At 50.1% G+C, this 14059-nt stretch overlaps 1 protein-coding gene across 2 annotated transcripts in view; it reads right to left on the bottom strand.

Annotated features, from left to right (window-relative positions):
• Positions 1-14059, bottom strand: part of USP24 (ubiquitin specific peptidase 24) — a 287122-nt gene that overhangs the window by 198675 nt on the left and 74388 nt on the right. For both annotated transcript variants that reach the window (XM_056122422.1, XM_056122423.1), the window contains exons 25-37: positions 13855-13921; positions 13607-13717; positions 12649-12747; positions 12395-12568; positions 9897-9982; positions 9651-9744; positions 8447-8602; positions 7583-7680; positions 5203-5298; positions 4854-5082; positions 3606-3765; positions 2757-2912; positions 481-551 (exon numbers count right to left, since the gene is read on the bottom strand). In XM_056122422.1, the coding sequence (XP_055978397.1) occupies positions 481-551; positions 2757-2912; positions 3606-3765; positions 4854-5082; positions 5203-5298; positions 7583-7680; positions 8447-8602; positions 9651-9744; positions 9897-9982; positions 12395-12568; positions 12649-12747; positions 13607-13717; positions 13855-13921 (1597 nt within the window). The remainder of the gene's footprint in view (positions 1-480; positions 552-2756; positions 2913-3605; positions 3766-4853; positions 5083-5202; positions 5299-7582; positions 7681-8446; positions 8603-9650; positions 9745-9896; positions 9983-12394; positions 12569-12648; positions 12748-13606; positions 13718-13854; positions 13922-14059) is intronic.

The raw sequence follows: 14059 nt of genomic DNA, 5'->3' as shown, positions 1-14059 counted from the left end.
TGTGGCCTGGGAACTGACCTCCCAAATTACTCGACCCTCCTGGTCTAGACAAGGAGGATAAATAAGCCTTAAGGCAAAGGACTAAGAAAAACTCTTCCAAAAAGCTAAAATTTCAAAGTCCTGCAAGAAAATCAGAATGACACAATCTAATGAAAAGTTCCTGGCCTGATGCTGCTTGTTCTTGCTTTTGACCACGTTGATGCTAATTAACACCAACTGTCCCAGTCAGCTACGGGCTTTGAATACTGGCTCTTTGTCACAAAGCCTTAATGGCAGCATTGGTCTAAATTGTGGTGGACAGAGGGAAAGGTATAAGGGAAAATGGGCAATGGTTCAGTGGTCACTTGGTTTTCAAAGTGGTCTGGCCCCTCTGCCAGGCCCCTGAGACAACTACCTACCACTCCTCCTGAATAGGTATCCCGAGAGCCCAGAACAGAGCAGGACCACAGGGGGATCAAGGGAAACATCAACATCCCTTACCTCAGCACTGGGCGAACCAAGTAGAATATCGATGATGAAGTCAGCCACGCAGGGCAAGCTATAGAAAGATGCTAATGATAAGAAGAATTGCAGTTAGGACAAATATTATTCCAATTTCCAAAGTTGTGAGTCATTTCTTAAGCTTGACTATAGCATGAATATATCCAGCCTTGGTCATGGTACAGAACAATCCCAATACTTGGACAGTTGCCCACAGCCTGGGAGTTCCTTGGGATCTAAGGTGCTTGGGAGCTAGACCCTGTCTTGGTAATCTCTGTATTCGACATTCTAGTGCCTGCCTCTCATATACCAGAAGAAATAAATCTTGCCTTACAAACTACCAGTATTTGTAAGCTATAACATGTACCCTGAAATAAACCTTGTGGACAATAATAAAGCGTAAAGGGAAGTTAAGTTTTTCCATCCTGATTTAAAAATAGCTGTATATTAAATTATAGAAGATCATGTTAAGAGTATGGTATGTGATCAAGAACTGTTCACATGACACCTGTCAAATAATTACCTCTAGGAAGCATTCCTGCTCAGGTAATTTTGAATCTATATCTGAATGCCTAAAATTTTCAAATGTTTGTATTGTATGATTCTTCTGGGTTCGCAAAGAAGTAAGTGACAAACACCAGCCCTATGTTAGAGGCAGTCTGAATCCATAATAACTGGGAAGAACAGGGCTCTCTGATGTGTTGGCACAATTTGAAAAAGGGGAGCTGCTAGGACTCGGGTTTTGAGCAAGTGTTTCTGCGGGGGCCTACTGCACGCTGGTCAGCGGTGGGGCAGAGGAAACTCAGCAGGAACAAAGCAGGCACGAGCCTTGGGAGCTTACAGTCTCACTGGAGCAGGGGCAAGAAGGAGGGTGACAGCACCCATGACATACTGCACCTGGTGAGGGGGGCAGACAGTCCTGGGGCAAGGGGAGGGCTGAGACTTCTTTTAAGAGGAGGTCAGAAAACAAATGCTCAGCAGGCGATGCGAAGCAGAGACTTAGAGCCAAGAGGAAGAGGCAACTTGTGACCATCCCAGGAGGAGCAGTCAGGTCAAGGGCAGAGGCAGGACATGCCTGCAGTGTGGGGGGTACCAGGAGGCTGGGGTGACCGCAGCCCAGTGGGGGGTGGGCCCTGGAAGCCTTGGAAAGGTCTGGCTACGCCACAGTGAGAGCTGAAAAGCCACAGCCAGTTTTCCTTTTTTCTTTTTGGGTCACACCTGGCGATGCACAGGGGTTACTCCTGGCTCTGCACTCAGGAGTTACTCCTGGCGATGCTCAGGGGATCATATGGGATGCTGGGAGCCGAACATGGGTCGGCCGTGTACAAGGCAAACGCCCTTCCCGCTGTGCTATCGCTCCAGCCCCAATCACAGCAGTTTTTGATAAGGGAAGACAGGACTTGACTTGCAGTTCAGAAGGTCCACTCTGGCCACTGGGTGGAGGGCAAACTCCAAGGGCAGGAGTAGGGAGATGACTCAGGGTGACCCGCCGCTCTTCTCCAGAAGTGGTGGCAGATTGGAGGGCAAGGGCGGTGAAAAAGGTACAGAGGGTGGAATCTAAGCACCCGAAGGAGGTGCAGTTCGGGGTTGAAACCGAGTAAGGATGCCAGGGCTTTGGTCCAGGGAAGCTGCATGAAGCTGCCATGACATAAGCCGGGGCAGTCTGGGTGACGTGGACCAGATCAGCAGTGCAAGGTTCTGGAGCGAGCTTGGGGTGTCTACTTCATACACAAGCAGAAGTGACTGTGATGGGGGGGGGGGGTCCAGTCACAGACGCAAATCGAGGTGTAACGGCACACACGGGAACAGAAGGTGTGAGAAGAGTGGACCAAGAAGAGAAAGTAGACAGAGAAGAAACGAGGACGAGGGGCAGAGCCCGGGGGTGTGCTCAGGTCCAGAGCATGACTGAGGAGCTGGGATGGGCCTAAAGCAACTTTAAGTGAAGAGGAAGAGCAAATCTTGAGTTTTCGTTTCCAGCAGCAGAGTGACCATCAATTCAGAAGTGGACACGGAATTCTAATTCTGGAACTGATGCACAAGTCAGTCTGGGCTGTCTGAATCCCCCCGCTGGAGCGTACGTGCCGGAGGGAGGCACAACCCGGGGAGCCTGGACAGGAAAGGCGGCCAACGGTACTTGTTCAGAATCTAACGACTCTGGAGGGCCCGGCAGGATTCTCACCACATGCCCTCTTTTCTTACTGCCGCTTCTATGAACACGCCCAATATGAGGAGTGGCCCACGACTCCCACCAGAACCCGGGCAGGCCCCCGGCATACCGAGCTGCTGGCTCCGGAGCTGGAGGCAGGTGACGAGCAGGGACAGCGCCTCCCCCGCGATCAGCGAGTCTTTGGTCGACACGGACTGCTGGCGCACACAGATGCCCGCGTGCAGCGCCACCGGGTCACCCTCACTCCCCGAGCTGCAGGTGCTTCCTGAAAGTGGGCAAGCAGGGGTCAGGGCATGGCCCCCAGCCTCACTGACTTCCGAGCCCGCCTCCTCCTGCTTCTGAGAAAGGTTTGGGGCTGCACTCGGCGGCGCTCGGGGCTTACTCCTGGTGAGGCTCAGGGGGCCGTATGGGAGGCCGCATTCAAGGCAAGCGCCCTACCCCTACTATCTCTCCAGTCCCAAATGGCTTTTTTCTTAAATGACACAAAGCAGTGTGCACAATTTTTGGGGGGAGGGGTGTGGGAGGTTTGGGGCCACATCTGGCCCTGATGCTCAGGAACTACCATATGGGAAGCTGGGGATTGAACCCAGGTCAGCTGCGTGTACCCTACAGGCTATACTATGGCTCTGGCCCCAATGCGAACAAATCTTAAGCATAGAACTTGGTGCTCAAATCCAAAAGGAAGAGTCTTTATGACTTAATCCTGCTACATAGATGATTTTTTTTGCTTCTTGGGTCACACCTTGCGATGCACAGGGGTTACTCCTGGCTCTTCACTAAGAAATTACTCCTGGCGGTGCTCGGCGGGCAATATGGAATGCTGGGAATTGAACCTGGGTTGGCCGCGTGCAAGGCAAACGCCCTACCTGCTGTGCTATCGCTCTAGCCCCTACATAGATGATTCTTAAGAGCTATGTCTTGCCCCAAATTTTAATTACTCTCCCTTTTGAATCGGTACCTGAGCTGCTGAGTCTGTTTCGAATCCCAGCAGGAAACAGAGAATTGCTTTCCTTAATTGGCTGGCTACTCCCAACAAGGTCCAGTCGTCCAGCAGCCGCGGCCCATGACAATCTCATGAAACAAGCCACAGTGGCAGTGAAATCGCTTACTTCCATCGTCTAGTGAAGCAGGGAAAGAGTGTCAGGAGAAAAAGCGAGACTGAACACATTCCACGGACTTCTAGAGCCTTATTGGTCTCGGTTTTGTGATTCTCTTTTCCCCTCCAAGATCATTCAAAGGACTCTTTCATACTTCTTTCTGTACTGTTCACAGACTTTCTCTTCGTATCTTGTTACTCTTGAAACAGGGACTACAAGGGCTGGACAGAGGACAGCCGGCAGGGCACTGTCCTTGCACAAAGCTGACCAGAGTTCAATCCCCAAGATCTCATAATAACAGAAACCAGAAAAACCCAACCAAACAAAGTAACTCCAGACTAATCTTTTTGATTGTGTGTCACAGCTGGCCCCAGTGTTCAGGGGCTACTCCTGGCGCTGCACGCAGGAATCACTCCTGGCAGGCTTGGGGACAATATGGGATACTGGGGATTGAAACCAGGTCGGCCATGTGCAAGGCAAGTGCCCGCCCCACTGTACTATCTCTCTGGTCCCTCTAACTATAATCGTGATGCTTGATTTTCATACTGGGGACTTGACCTGAGGTCTCCTGCATGCTTCACGCTCAGTCTGTTGAAGCCTCTCTCCAGCCCTAAGCTCTAACTTTTCATTCCCTGTTACCAATTTTACTAATCCCCACCCGTTTTTACAAACCACCTGCCGGCGGCCTATGTGAGCTATAATGTGCCTCCCCCTACCACCCCCCAATAAGCTCAAGCTCGGGTTTTTGTCTATCTTGGTGCATACTTACCCTTTACCTGAAAAACTCCTCTCTTCAAGCCCTCACACTTCTGTAGCAGGTGGGTATGGACACCACTGCTAGTCCTGTCTGTCCTTCAGAGGTGCTGCTTGCATGCCACCCACATACAGCCACCCGCGATACCCACAGGCAATACTCGGGTCAGTAATTTTCTGGTGGGGGCTGGGGCGCACACTCAGCGGTGCTCAGGGAGCTGCACCAAGCAGTGCTGGGGGCCGTGCAATGCTTGGGATCAAACCCAGAACCCTGTGAATGTGCAAGGCACGTGCTCTACCACTCCAGCCCTCACACCGGGACTGTGATATCCACCTGTCTGGACAGTCGGCCTTACCTGGATGGCCACTCGAGCAGCCGGGATGATCTCCTCCACGCGGATGGAGGACCTGTCCGATACTGACAGCTGCCGGTAGGAGGACTTCTCGGGGGTGCCACAGAGCGACATCTGCCGGCTCGACTGCCGGCTGACATTCCGGAACGGGCGGGAGGATAGGGCTTCGATGCCATCTTTGGTGAGGTCTTCATCCAGTAACGTGGGCATGGTCTGTCCCACAAGTAAGAATCTTGAGAAGAAAAGACAAGAAAAGAAAAAAAAAACCAGACTTATTCAGGGTCACTTCACACTATTTAGATGGCAAGCGAGTCCACCAGTGCCGGGAGACGAAGGCAGCGCGTGCACCTACCTGGCGAGCTGCAGACAGATGGAGTACACGCCCTGCCGCGTCTCATAGTCGACTTCCGAGGGGATGGAGTCCCTCTGCATGACATTTACAACCAAGCTGCGGAGGAGAGAGAACAAGAAGCTAAAGACTCCAACTTCTCCCATAGGTTTCCTGCCAGTGATCTACTGGTTTTAAAGTAGACAACCCCCAAGACATCAATGAACCGTGGCTGATTTCCATTTGACACCTACCGTCTTCATGGATCACTGGAAATCAGATTCCCTATTAGCCAAAAAGACACTGAAGAGAGTCTGAACAGTTTTCAGAAGCTGGGTTAGTTAAGTTCGCTGATCAACAACTGTCTCGGGCCTCATAAAACTCACGATTCAAAAATACATTAAAAATTGTTATTATGGGATCAAACCCAGAACCCTGTGAATGAACCCTCAGCACAACTTGTTACCTGTACCCACAGCAAACTGCCTTCGCACAAAAACTTCCTCACTTCTACCTGGGGCCCACAAACACTTTCCTCCCAGTGTTCCCAGACTCACAATGCCCCCAGCCCGCAGGTCTTTGTGAAAGGTCACCCCCGTGAGGCCCAGTCCGAGTGGACTGGACACACTTCTCCACCCCTCTTGCAGATGCCCCTCAGCACCACACATGCTTCCCTCGACTTCCTGGCGGTCTCCCTGGGGGCTTGGGCTGAAGGCCAGTAAATTCCCTGCTGCTTTCAGGGCTCAGAAGAATGCCTGGCCTAGAACTTTGTGTTTTGGGGCTACGCCCAGCAGTACTGGGGGTGCCCCTGGCACTGTGCTTGGGAGATTAGGCGGTGCGGGGCAGACCCAGTCTCCTGCACGCAGAGCACATGCCCCAGCCCAATAAGCAGTCTCCCTTGACATATAAGATAACTGACATACAACAAGAAGCCCAAAGTAAAATATCTTTATTACCACCTGGCGTAGTTAGTTGAGCAATCTGGAAGGAGGCTTTATGAAAAACCCCTCTACACTGCCGAGCCAGAATAAAACCGAGTGTTCTAGGCCTCCCACATGCTCGATGACTTTCAGCCTTGCATCCCTTTCTCTCAAGCCATCGCCCTGATTTCTCTACCTCCTCACGGTATCTACACAGGAATCCCGAAGCTGGGGCTCCAATAACCCCCTGGCAAACATGAAGCTCTTTGTTCCTTCCTCACAGACCCAGTGGCATGCCTGCTTCTTTCGAACAGAGCAAAGTCCCCTTGCTGCAGGGAACGAGACCCATTTACAATTCATTTATTTATTTGGTGTTTGGGCTATACCCCATGGTACTCAGGGCTTACTCCTGACTCTGTGCTCAGTGATCACTTCTGATGAGGCTTGGGGGACCATATGTGGGACTGAGGACTCCAGCTACCCTTTCTCTCTGGCCCTCACCTTTATTCTGTCCATCCTCTTGGGCCCCATTCAGTCAGTCCACAAAGAGAACCTCGCTTTCCACAAGACCCGGAGGAAAAGTCAGAACCTAAAAGCAAATTTCTCCCTCCTTGGGTCTTCCCTCTCCTCTCCTCCCTCCTTGCCTCTGGCCCTCCCCCTCGGCCGGCTCTTATGACCCAGGTTCTATACTTACACACGGAGCTGTACCCCAGCCCCCTGACAGGGGCCACACCCCCTTCTCTCCAAAGCAGCACACCTGAACCACCCACACCGTGTGACTCATGGGCACCCTGTGATTCAACCAGACTCATTTCCCTGAATTCCCTCTACCTCCTTCCGCATTTGCTCTCGAACGACTCAAGGTTCAGCATCTACCCAGGCTCCCGGCCCGAAACCACAGGGCATTTGTGAACACTGTGACGTTACAGAGACGTCATTAGGGTTGCGGTCAGCCACAACTCCATTCTGCAAATGCCCTGAGTGCAGAAGCGGTCATCTCTTCCCGACCGCTGTCCACTCCCCATGGTCCTCCTTGCCTCCGGCCTCTTCCGTTCTCACCCACTTCTACCTAAAGTCATTCGAGATCATTCCAGGCCAAGAAACCCGTCTTTCCACGACTGACAAGGTGCCGAGGAAATCCCTCACCATGACGCTTGCGTTTTCCTCCTTTACCCTCGGCTTGAGCCTCACGCCCAGGACAGGTCATGCCAAAAATAAAGCGCTTCGGAATCCCACCACGTATTTTATAGTGATTGTGCCTGTGACGCTCTGAGGCTGGTCACTCTCTCGCTTATCTCAGAATCCCCAGCACTAATCCCGCAACTCTCGATTACTACCAAACTCACTTTATGAATCCTCTTCGACTGACATAGGGATCTAGAGATCCCGAGGCACCGCCTCCCCACGGAGTAGAGGGCTGCTCTAAGCTTTTCACGTACTAAAATACCAGAAACTGACCGCAAGTATTACATGGAAACTCTAACCTCAGGCCTCCCGCTTTGAGGAAGTTCTCACAGAAGGACTTTGCACAGTTTCTTGCCATGTCATCATCAGCTGTTGGCATGAGTTTGGAGCTCAGAACCTTGGAAACAGACAAGCACAATTGTGTCAAGCACAGATCATACCTTTATGGAGTAAAACTATCTGATCACTGGAGGCTGGGTCTCTAAATGCTGCCGACTATTCCGTCCACCCCCCCCCACCCTCCCCACCGATACCAGGAAGTTGACGTTTCACAGAGAAACAACCCCATTTCCAGGTCTATTTAATCAGCAAGAAAATGCTTTCTCTTCTCCCTGTCTCCCCTCTCGTCTTTCTGTGGTGGGTACTGAATCCAGGACCTTTTGCTCAAAGTTTTCCAATAGTATTTTTTTTTTCACCTTGGAATAATGTGAATGTTGCATGACAAAAATCTTCAGAAAACTTTATTAATACCAACAAATTATACTAGCTTTTAAAAAGTTATGATGCATCTGATAAACAGTCTGTGGATTAATAACAATGTTGAAGCTTGTAACAATTTCAGGAGACATAATACTGAGACACAGGCTTTTATTTCTGTTTTCTGTTTGCTGGCACTGGGCGCCTCCGGGCAGGGTTCCGACATGCCCTGCATGCACTCTCAAGCTTTGAGCTTGACCCCAGCCCTGGCTTCCTGCTTTAGAGGCTATTCTGCAGCTATAAAATATACAGAGGTGTGAAGTGAAAGATTTTTATGAAAGAGTAAAAACCAAACTTTTCAATTAATAACCTACTCTTTTCTAATTTTTAACAGATTGTCCACAGTTGCTTGTAGATTCCAGACGACTGATTCTGAGAACCCAGACCAAGAGGAACGCAGGTCTTACCTCTAAGTTGTAGAGCACTCTGAAGGTGGACATCCCCGGCGCGAAAGAGCGAAACAGACTTTCCAGGATGGAGCTAGCGCTGGGCTGGTGCTGCTGCTTGGAGGCCAGGGAAGGGGACTTTGAAGACTGAGAACTCGTCTCAGACAGCAATGTTTTCTGAGTGCCAGCGTGGAGAGAAGAACGCATGTTTTAAAAGCAGACAGAGACAATAACCTCCACACGCCCTTTCTTTTCCTCCTGAAGCCAGACTAATAAAATTTCCTATAATTAACCATATAAGACCATGATGCTGAAATATTAAGAAAACTTATTAGTTCTAACAATTTCATTTTAATTTATACTGAGAACATAAAAAATATCATACATAAGACATTATAAATATACATACATATTTAAAACTCCGGGGGGGGGGGAGAGAGAGATTGTGTGTGTGTGTGTGTGTGTGTCTTTCTTTCTGAGAAGCCTCTCCTGGCGGAGCTTGGGACCTTATGAAATGTGGAGATGGATACAGGATTTGCTGCATGCAAGGAAAGTGCCTTAACCTGGAACTATCTCTCTGGCCCCAATATACATAAAATTCTTAAGGAACAACATTCCAAGAATTACACAAAACGAACTTTACACAGCAAGTGACAAAAACTCAATGATAGTTCCTATGTGGAAGCAACTCCAACAAATGCAGCCATCACATTCAGAAAGGATCATGACAGGCTGGAGCGGGGAGGGCATTTGCTTTGCATGCAGCAGACCCAGGTTTGATCCCCGGTACCCCAGATGGTCTCCCACAAGCACTGACAGGAGTAATTCCTGAGGATAGAGACAAGAGTAGCTCCTGAGCATCAGGGCCCAAAAGTCATTAAAAACAAAAAACAAACAAGCTCAAAAGTCATTAAAAACAAAAAACAAACAAGAAAAGTAACCATGACAGGGAGTCAGAACCAGAGTCTGATTCTAGCCAGGACACTGAAACTCTTCGAGATGAATTTTCTAACTCTGAACAATATGGAGGATGCTATTAAATGCTATTGCAGCTTAAAATTTGATTCCACTGATGAATATCTAGAGACTTTGAAAGACAACAGAAGGTTCTGATTTCCACTTATGGAAAAAGTACTTTTCAAAAGAAACGCTTATGGGCAAGAGGCGATCAGGTGGCCTCCGTGGGATTCCAGGCTATGAAAAGCTCATCCTGTGACACACCTACCTTTCTCCCCAGCGAATCAAGCTGATCCAGGGCTTCCTGAATGGCTGGGTCGGTGGGTATCAAAAGCAAAAGCTTCCGGACTCGCAGCGTTATCCTGAAATGGTGCAAAGTAGAAATGGTTTCACGTAAACCACCGCTTCAGGAACAAAGCACACAGGGTATAAAGTAAGACACTTCACGCCAAGGGGGTCTCGGTCACTCGGCTGTAGCAGTGTTCTGTCATGCTTGGTCCCTGTTTCCACTTACCTGGGCTCTTCGAGGTTGGCCAGCTGGTAAAGCATGTCAAAGACATTGCACACAAGCGCCATCACCACGCCAGGAAGGGATTTCTCCTGAGCAAAAGGCAAGCCAGAAGTACAATTTCAGAAGAAAATATCCTCATTTTGTAATGAAAAGTAGCAACAACACTAGCCCCGCAGAGCTGCGGGCAGTGCCATAGCCCTCTGCCAAGTGGCGCTCCAAACAGGACGATTCTCAACATATTCAGGATAAATATGAGATGGTTAAAAATAGTTAAATTATGTATATTGCTTCTGCTGTTACTTAACTATCATAGTTCTGCTGGAGTGGGACTTCTTTTTTTAATTCTTGCTATATATAAGCATAATGACTTAAAACCGGGGACATTGGTGGTGGAAAAAGCACATGGATGAAGGGATGGGTACTGGAACATTATACAACTGAATCTCGACAACCTTGTGACTGTGAATCTCATGGTGATTCAATTAAAAAAAAAGTATATAAAAAGCTTACATTTTGAAATAATTAAGAAAAATACATTCGAAAAAAAATTCTCCATTTAAATATGAGGTTTGGTGTTACTTTACTTTCTTGACGACTTCCTATTATTTTCTTTCTCCCAAGGGAGACTCCTAGTGGAACTCAGGGGGCAGGCAGCTACTCCAGGTATTAAAGAGCTGGCAGACTGGGGCTCAGACCCAGTGATTCAGTGCTGCCCAGGAGCAGCTGCACTTGGAGGTACCAGGACCACCCTGAGGTGCTTGGGGCCACAGTGCTGGGGCCTGGACTCGGTCCCGGAGGTGAAGCGTTATCACCACCAGAGCGGTCTCTAAGCCCACGAGCAGAACGGTCTTCCCAGTTTTGTACCTACGGTGTCAAACTTAGTTCCTGACCCAGAGAATGTTCAAAACACACTGCTCAGTGGCTCCCTGCATCCACTCAACAAACAGCGACGGGACCTCAGCTCTGCTCTAGGTATCGGTTCAGGCACAGCAGTCTGCCCTCACAGGTTCCTGGCTTCCCAAGGAGGGAAGGCGCTGAACAACATTAAAAACAGATCATGCGAGGGAAAAATAGAGGAGGAAAGGAAAATAAGAAGTGTGGGGGTGGGAGAGGGGCGGAGAATTTATACAGGTTTGCAACAAATGCTGACCAAGAAGGCCACACTGTGCATATAAGCAGAAGGTGATGGAAAATCAGCATGACACGGGGCAAGAATGCCGTGGGCTCAGGCAGAGCACAGGCACAGGCTCTCGGCATGCCTTGGCAGTTGAGCAGTGGGAGGAGGGTGAGGGGATGACCGGCAGAGAGCGGGAGTCCCCCGCAGAGCCTCCGGTTCGGACTGAGATGGGAGCATGGGGCGTGCCACATCACCGGCCTGCTCTGGAGGGACCCCGGCTGCTGGAGCTGGGGATGGGGGATGCCCCGAGCCCAGGGCGGGCCCTACCAAGACATTCCTGGGGGTGAGGGACACCAGGCTGCAGCGGGGGCTGTAGGGGCAGAGAAGTGAGACTTGTCGAGACTCTCGATGGACTCAAAGGGAAGCCCGGGATGTGCGGATGGATTAGGACAGGTAGGGGAGAAAGGAAGCTTCCAAGGATGTAGTATGAGGCATGATGATCTGGAAGACTGGGCAAGCCAGACTCTGAAGCTGAGGAAGACTGTGAGATGCCTGGGGTAAGATGCGAGGTGGTGGGAAGAGGCGGCCACGCCTGCCTGTTTCACAGTTCATACTGAATTAGTAGCTGGACCTATATATCTGGACTTGAAACTAAAGATAAAACTTGGGAAAGGTGTGGCCCAACCCCCCCCCCCCCCCCCCGCAAAGAAAGATAAAAGTTGGGGAATTATCAATGTGCATCTGGCAAAACTTTGAACCAGGTGAGATTCGGAAGGGCCTGAGCCCTGACAGAAAAGAGGTCAAAGGATAAGCCCAGGGCGGCCCTGGTGGAGCCCAGGAGTGGAAGAGGCCAAGGAAACAGGAGCGTGAGAGGCGGGCACATGCAGAGTGCTTCCAGGGCATGGGATCCCCACACCAGCTCCGCGGCGGGGAAGTGGAGGGGAGAGATCACCCTGTGGAAAGTCTGATTGACTCTGCGAAGGAGGTCAGGAGAGGACCGAGAAGACAACAAGGCTGTCACGGCGCTTGGTAACTTGGGAAGGAGAGAACAGAAACACAGGATGGAGCCGGGCAAGGACTTCCTACCACCCTGATGGCAGGAATAACAGCACGTTTGACTGCAGAGGGGAATGACCCAGGAGATGGAAAAGTCGATGACTTGATGAAGAGATCTGAGAGAATTGCCGGGCTCATGGATCATGGGCGACTCTGGGAGAAACAGGGTAAATGACCTTCCATCTCCCAACTGGAGCCTGGTACTACCTAGTGACCAGCATTCCGAAAAGTTGGAATTTGAGAAAAACTGGCGAAAGTCACAGGGGCTGAGAGCAAGAGGGCCAGGACCACTCGGGTCGTGCGTGGCAGCTGGCCCTGCCCCCCGCACCTGCTCCATGGCGTAGGAGGAACTGAACACCCCGCTGCTGCTGGAGCTGGAGCTGGTGGAGGAATCCGCTGAGCTGCCGGACGGGGTCCCGCTGCCCGACGTCTTCACCGTCAGGACTTGCTCATCGGAAAAGCCCAGCTGGTGGAGGAGCTTCTGGTCTTTGTTCACCGTCAGCTGCAAAAAGCCATTTCTTCGTTACTGGGGAAAGGATCATTAGCAGGCCAAAGTGGCGTCCACGACTGATGCCGACCTACCAGACTGTCATTAGTGAATATCTGTATGTTGTCCACAGGGGAGTACAGCTGCTTGGCGATCTTCCACCGGACACTCCCGATGGTCTCGTTACTGTGGGCCTAGGAAATAAGGAAACGGCTGACGTGCTCACCCAGACAACCGCCAGCAAGCATCTCACGTACTATGTCCTGGGACTCTTTCAGAAGCTCTCGACCTGGCAGGGACACGATTCTTATCCCGAGACAAGAATCCCTGTCCTGGGGGGACTTCCTTCTGGCTCTAAGTGAGGTGTTACCCCACCCTGATGCTTTGCCACCACACCGGGGAGCAACCCTCAAGTCCTCCTCCGTGGTCCTGCCTTCTAGTCTGGTCCTTCCTTGTGTGCCCTGGTCACACCAGCAGCCTTGGCTGTCACTGAGTAGGCCCACCCCCACCTTCACCCTGTACCTACTGCTTGGGGTGACGATCCACAGAAATGCCTTCCTCTGTCTCTACACAAATGTCACCTTCTGAGAGCCTTTCCCTGTCTACCTTTATTTTTTCCATTTTTTCGATTCTGGGCCACATCTGGCAGAGGTCACGGCTCTACGCTCAGGAATCATTCCTGGTGTTGCTCGGGGTATCATACGAGATGCCAAAAATCAAACTTGGGTCAGCTGTGTGCAAGGCAAACACCAGACCTGTGGTACTATTGCTCCGGCCTCATCCCTCTTTATCTGAACTCATATCTCACACCTATCCCCTCTACCAATTCACCCATGTCATTTTTATTTTTTGTACCATTCACCATCACATGCTGCACATTTACTTAACTGCTTACGTTTCATCAATTTCCGTTCACGTCGTTCAAAATTTGTTATTAATTTTTAAATTGTTATAACCAAGTAGCTTCTAGAATAGTCACTCCTGCTGCTACCGCCATCAGCAGTGTTCTTAGAAAGAAAATGCAAACATGTCACAGAGTTTACAGAAACCTACCTCGACAGTGAAAGTATCTTTGGTAGACTCATAAGTAACATTTAGAGTTAAAAGATGTCCATGAAATGAGGCACCGTGAGGTAGAATAGTTCGTGGAACAGAGTAAAAATCCTCGAAAAAGAAAAAAAACAACCACCATGTCAAACAAGTCAGAGGCACATCGTCATGCCGAGACACTGCAAGAATGCACTCCTCGCTGGCACAGTGAGCTCATTAGGGAGCTGGAGTTGTTTCTGGAAGAGGCTTACCTCGATAGTGATCACATAGCGTTCTGCCAGCAGTAGCAATCGCTCGATGATTACAAGCTTAGTAGATCTAAGGGTTGAACAAAAATCACTTTTAACAGGGTTAAAATGAACTGCTGACTTGATTGAGCCCAGAAGTCTGTTACTCCAAACTATCTGTTTAAATGTTTCACTCTTAAACCAGTTAGCATTCACTGCTCAAAGGCGA

Source organism: Sorex fumeus, unplaced genomic scaffold (assembly GCF_029834395.1).
Source record: "Sorex fumeus unplaced genomic scaffold, SorFum_2.1 ptg000045l, whole genome shotgun sequence".
NCBI lineage: Eukaryota > Metazoa > Chordata > Mammalia > Eulipotyphla > Soricidae > Sorex > Sorex fumeus.
This window is presented reverse-complemented; position numbering and strand designations above follow the sequence as displayed.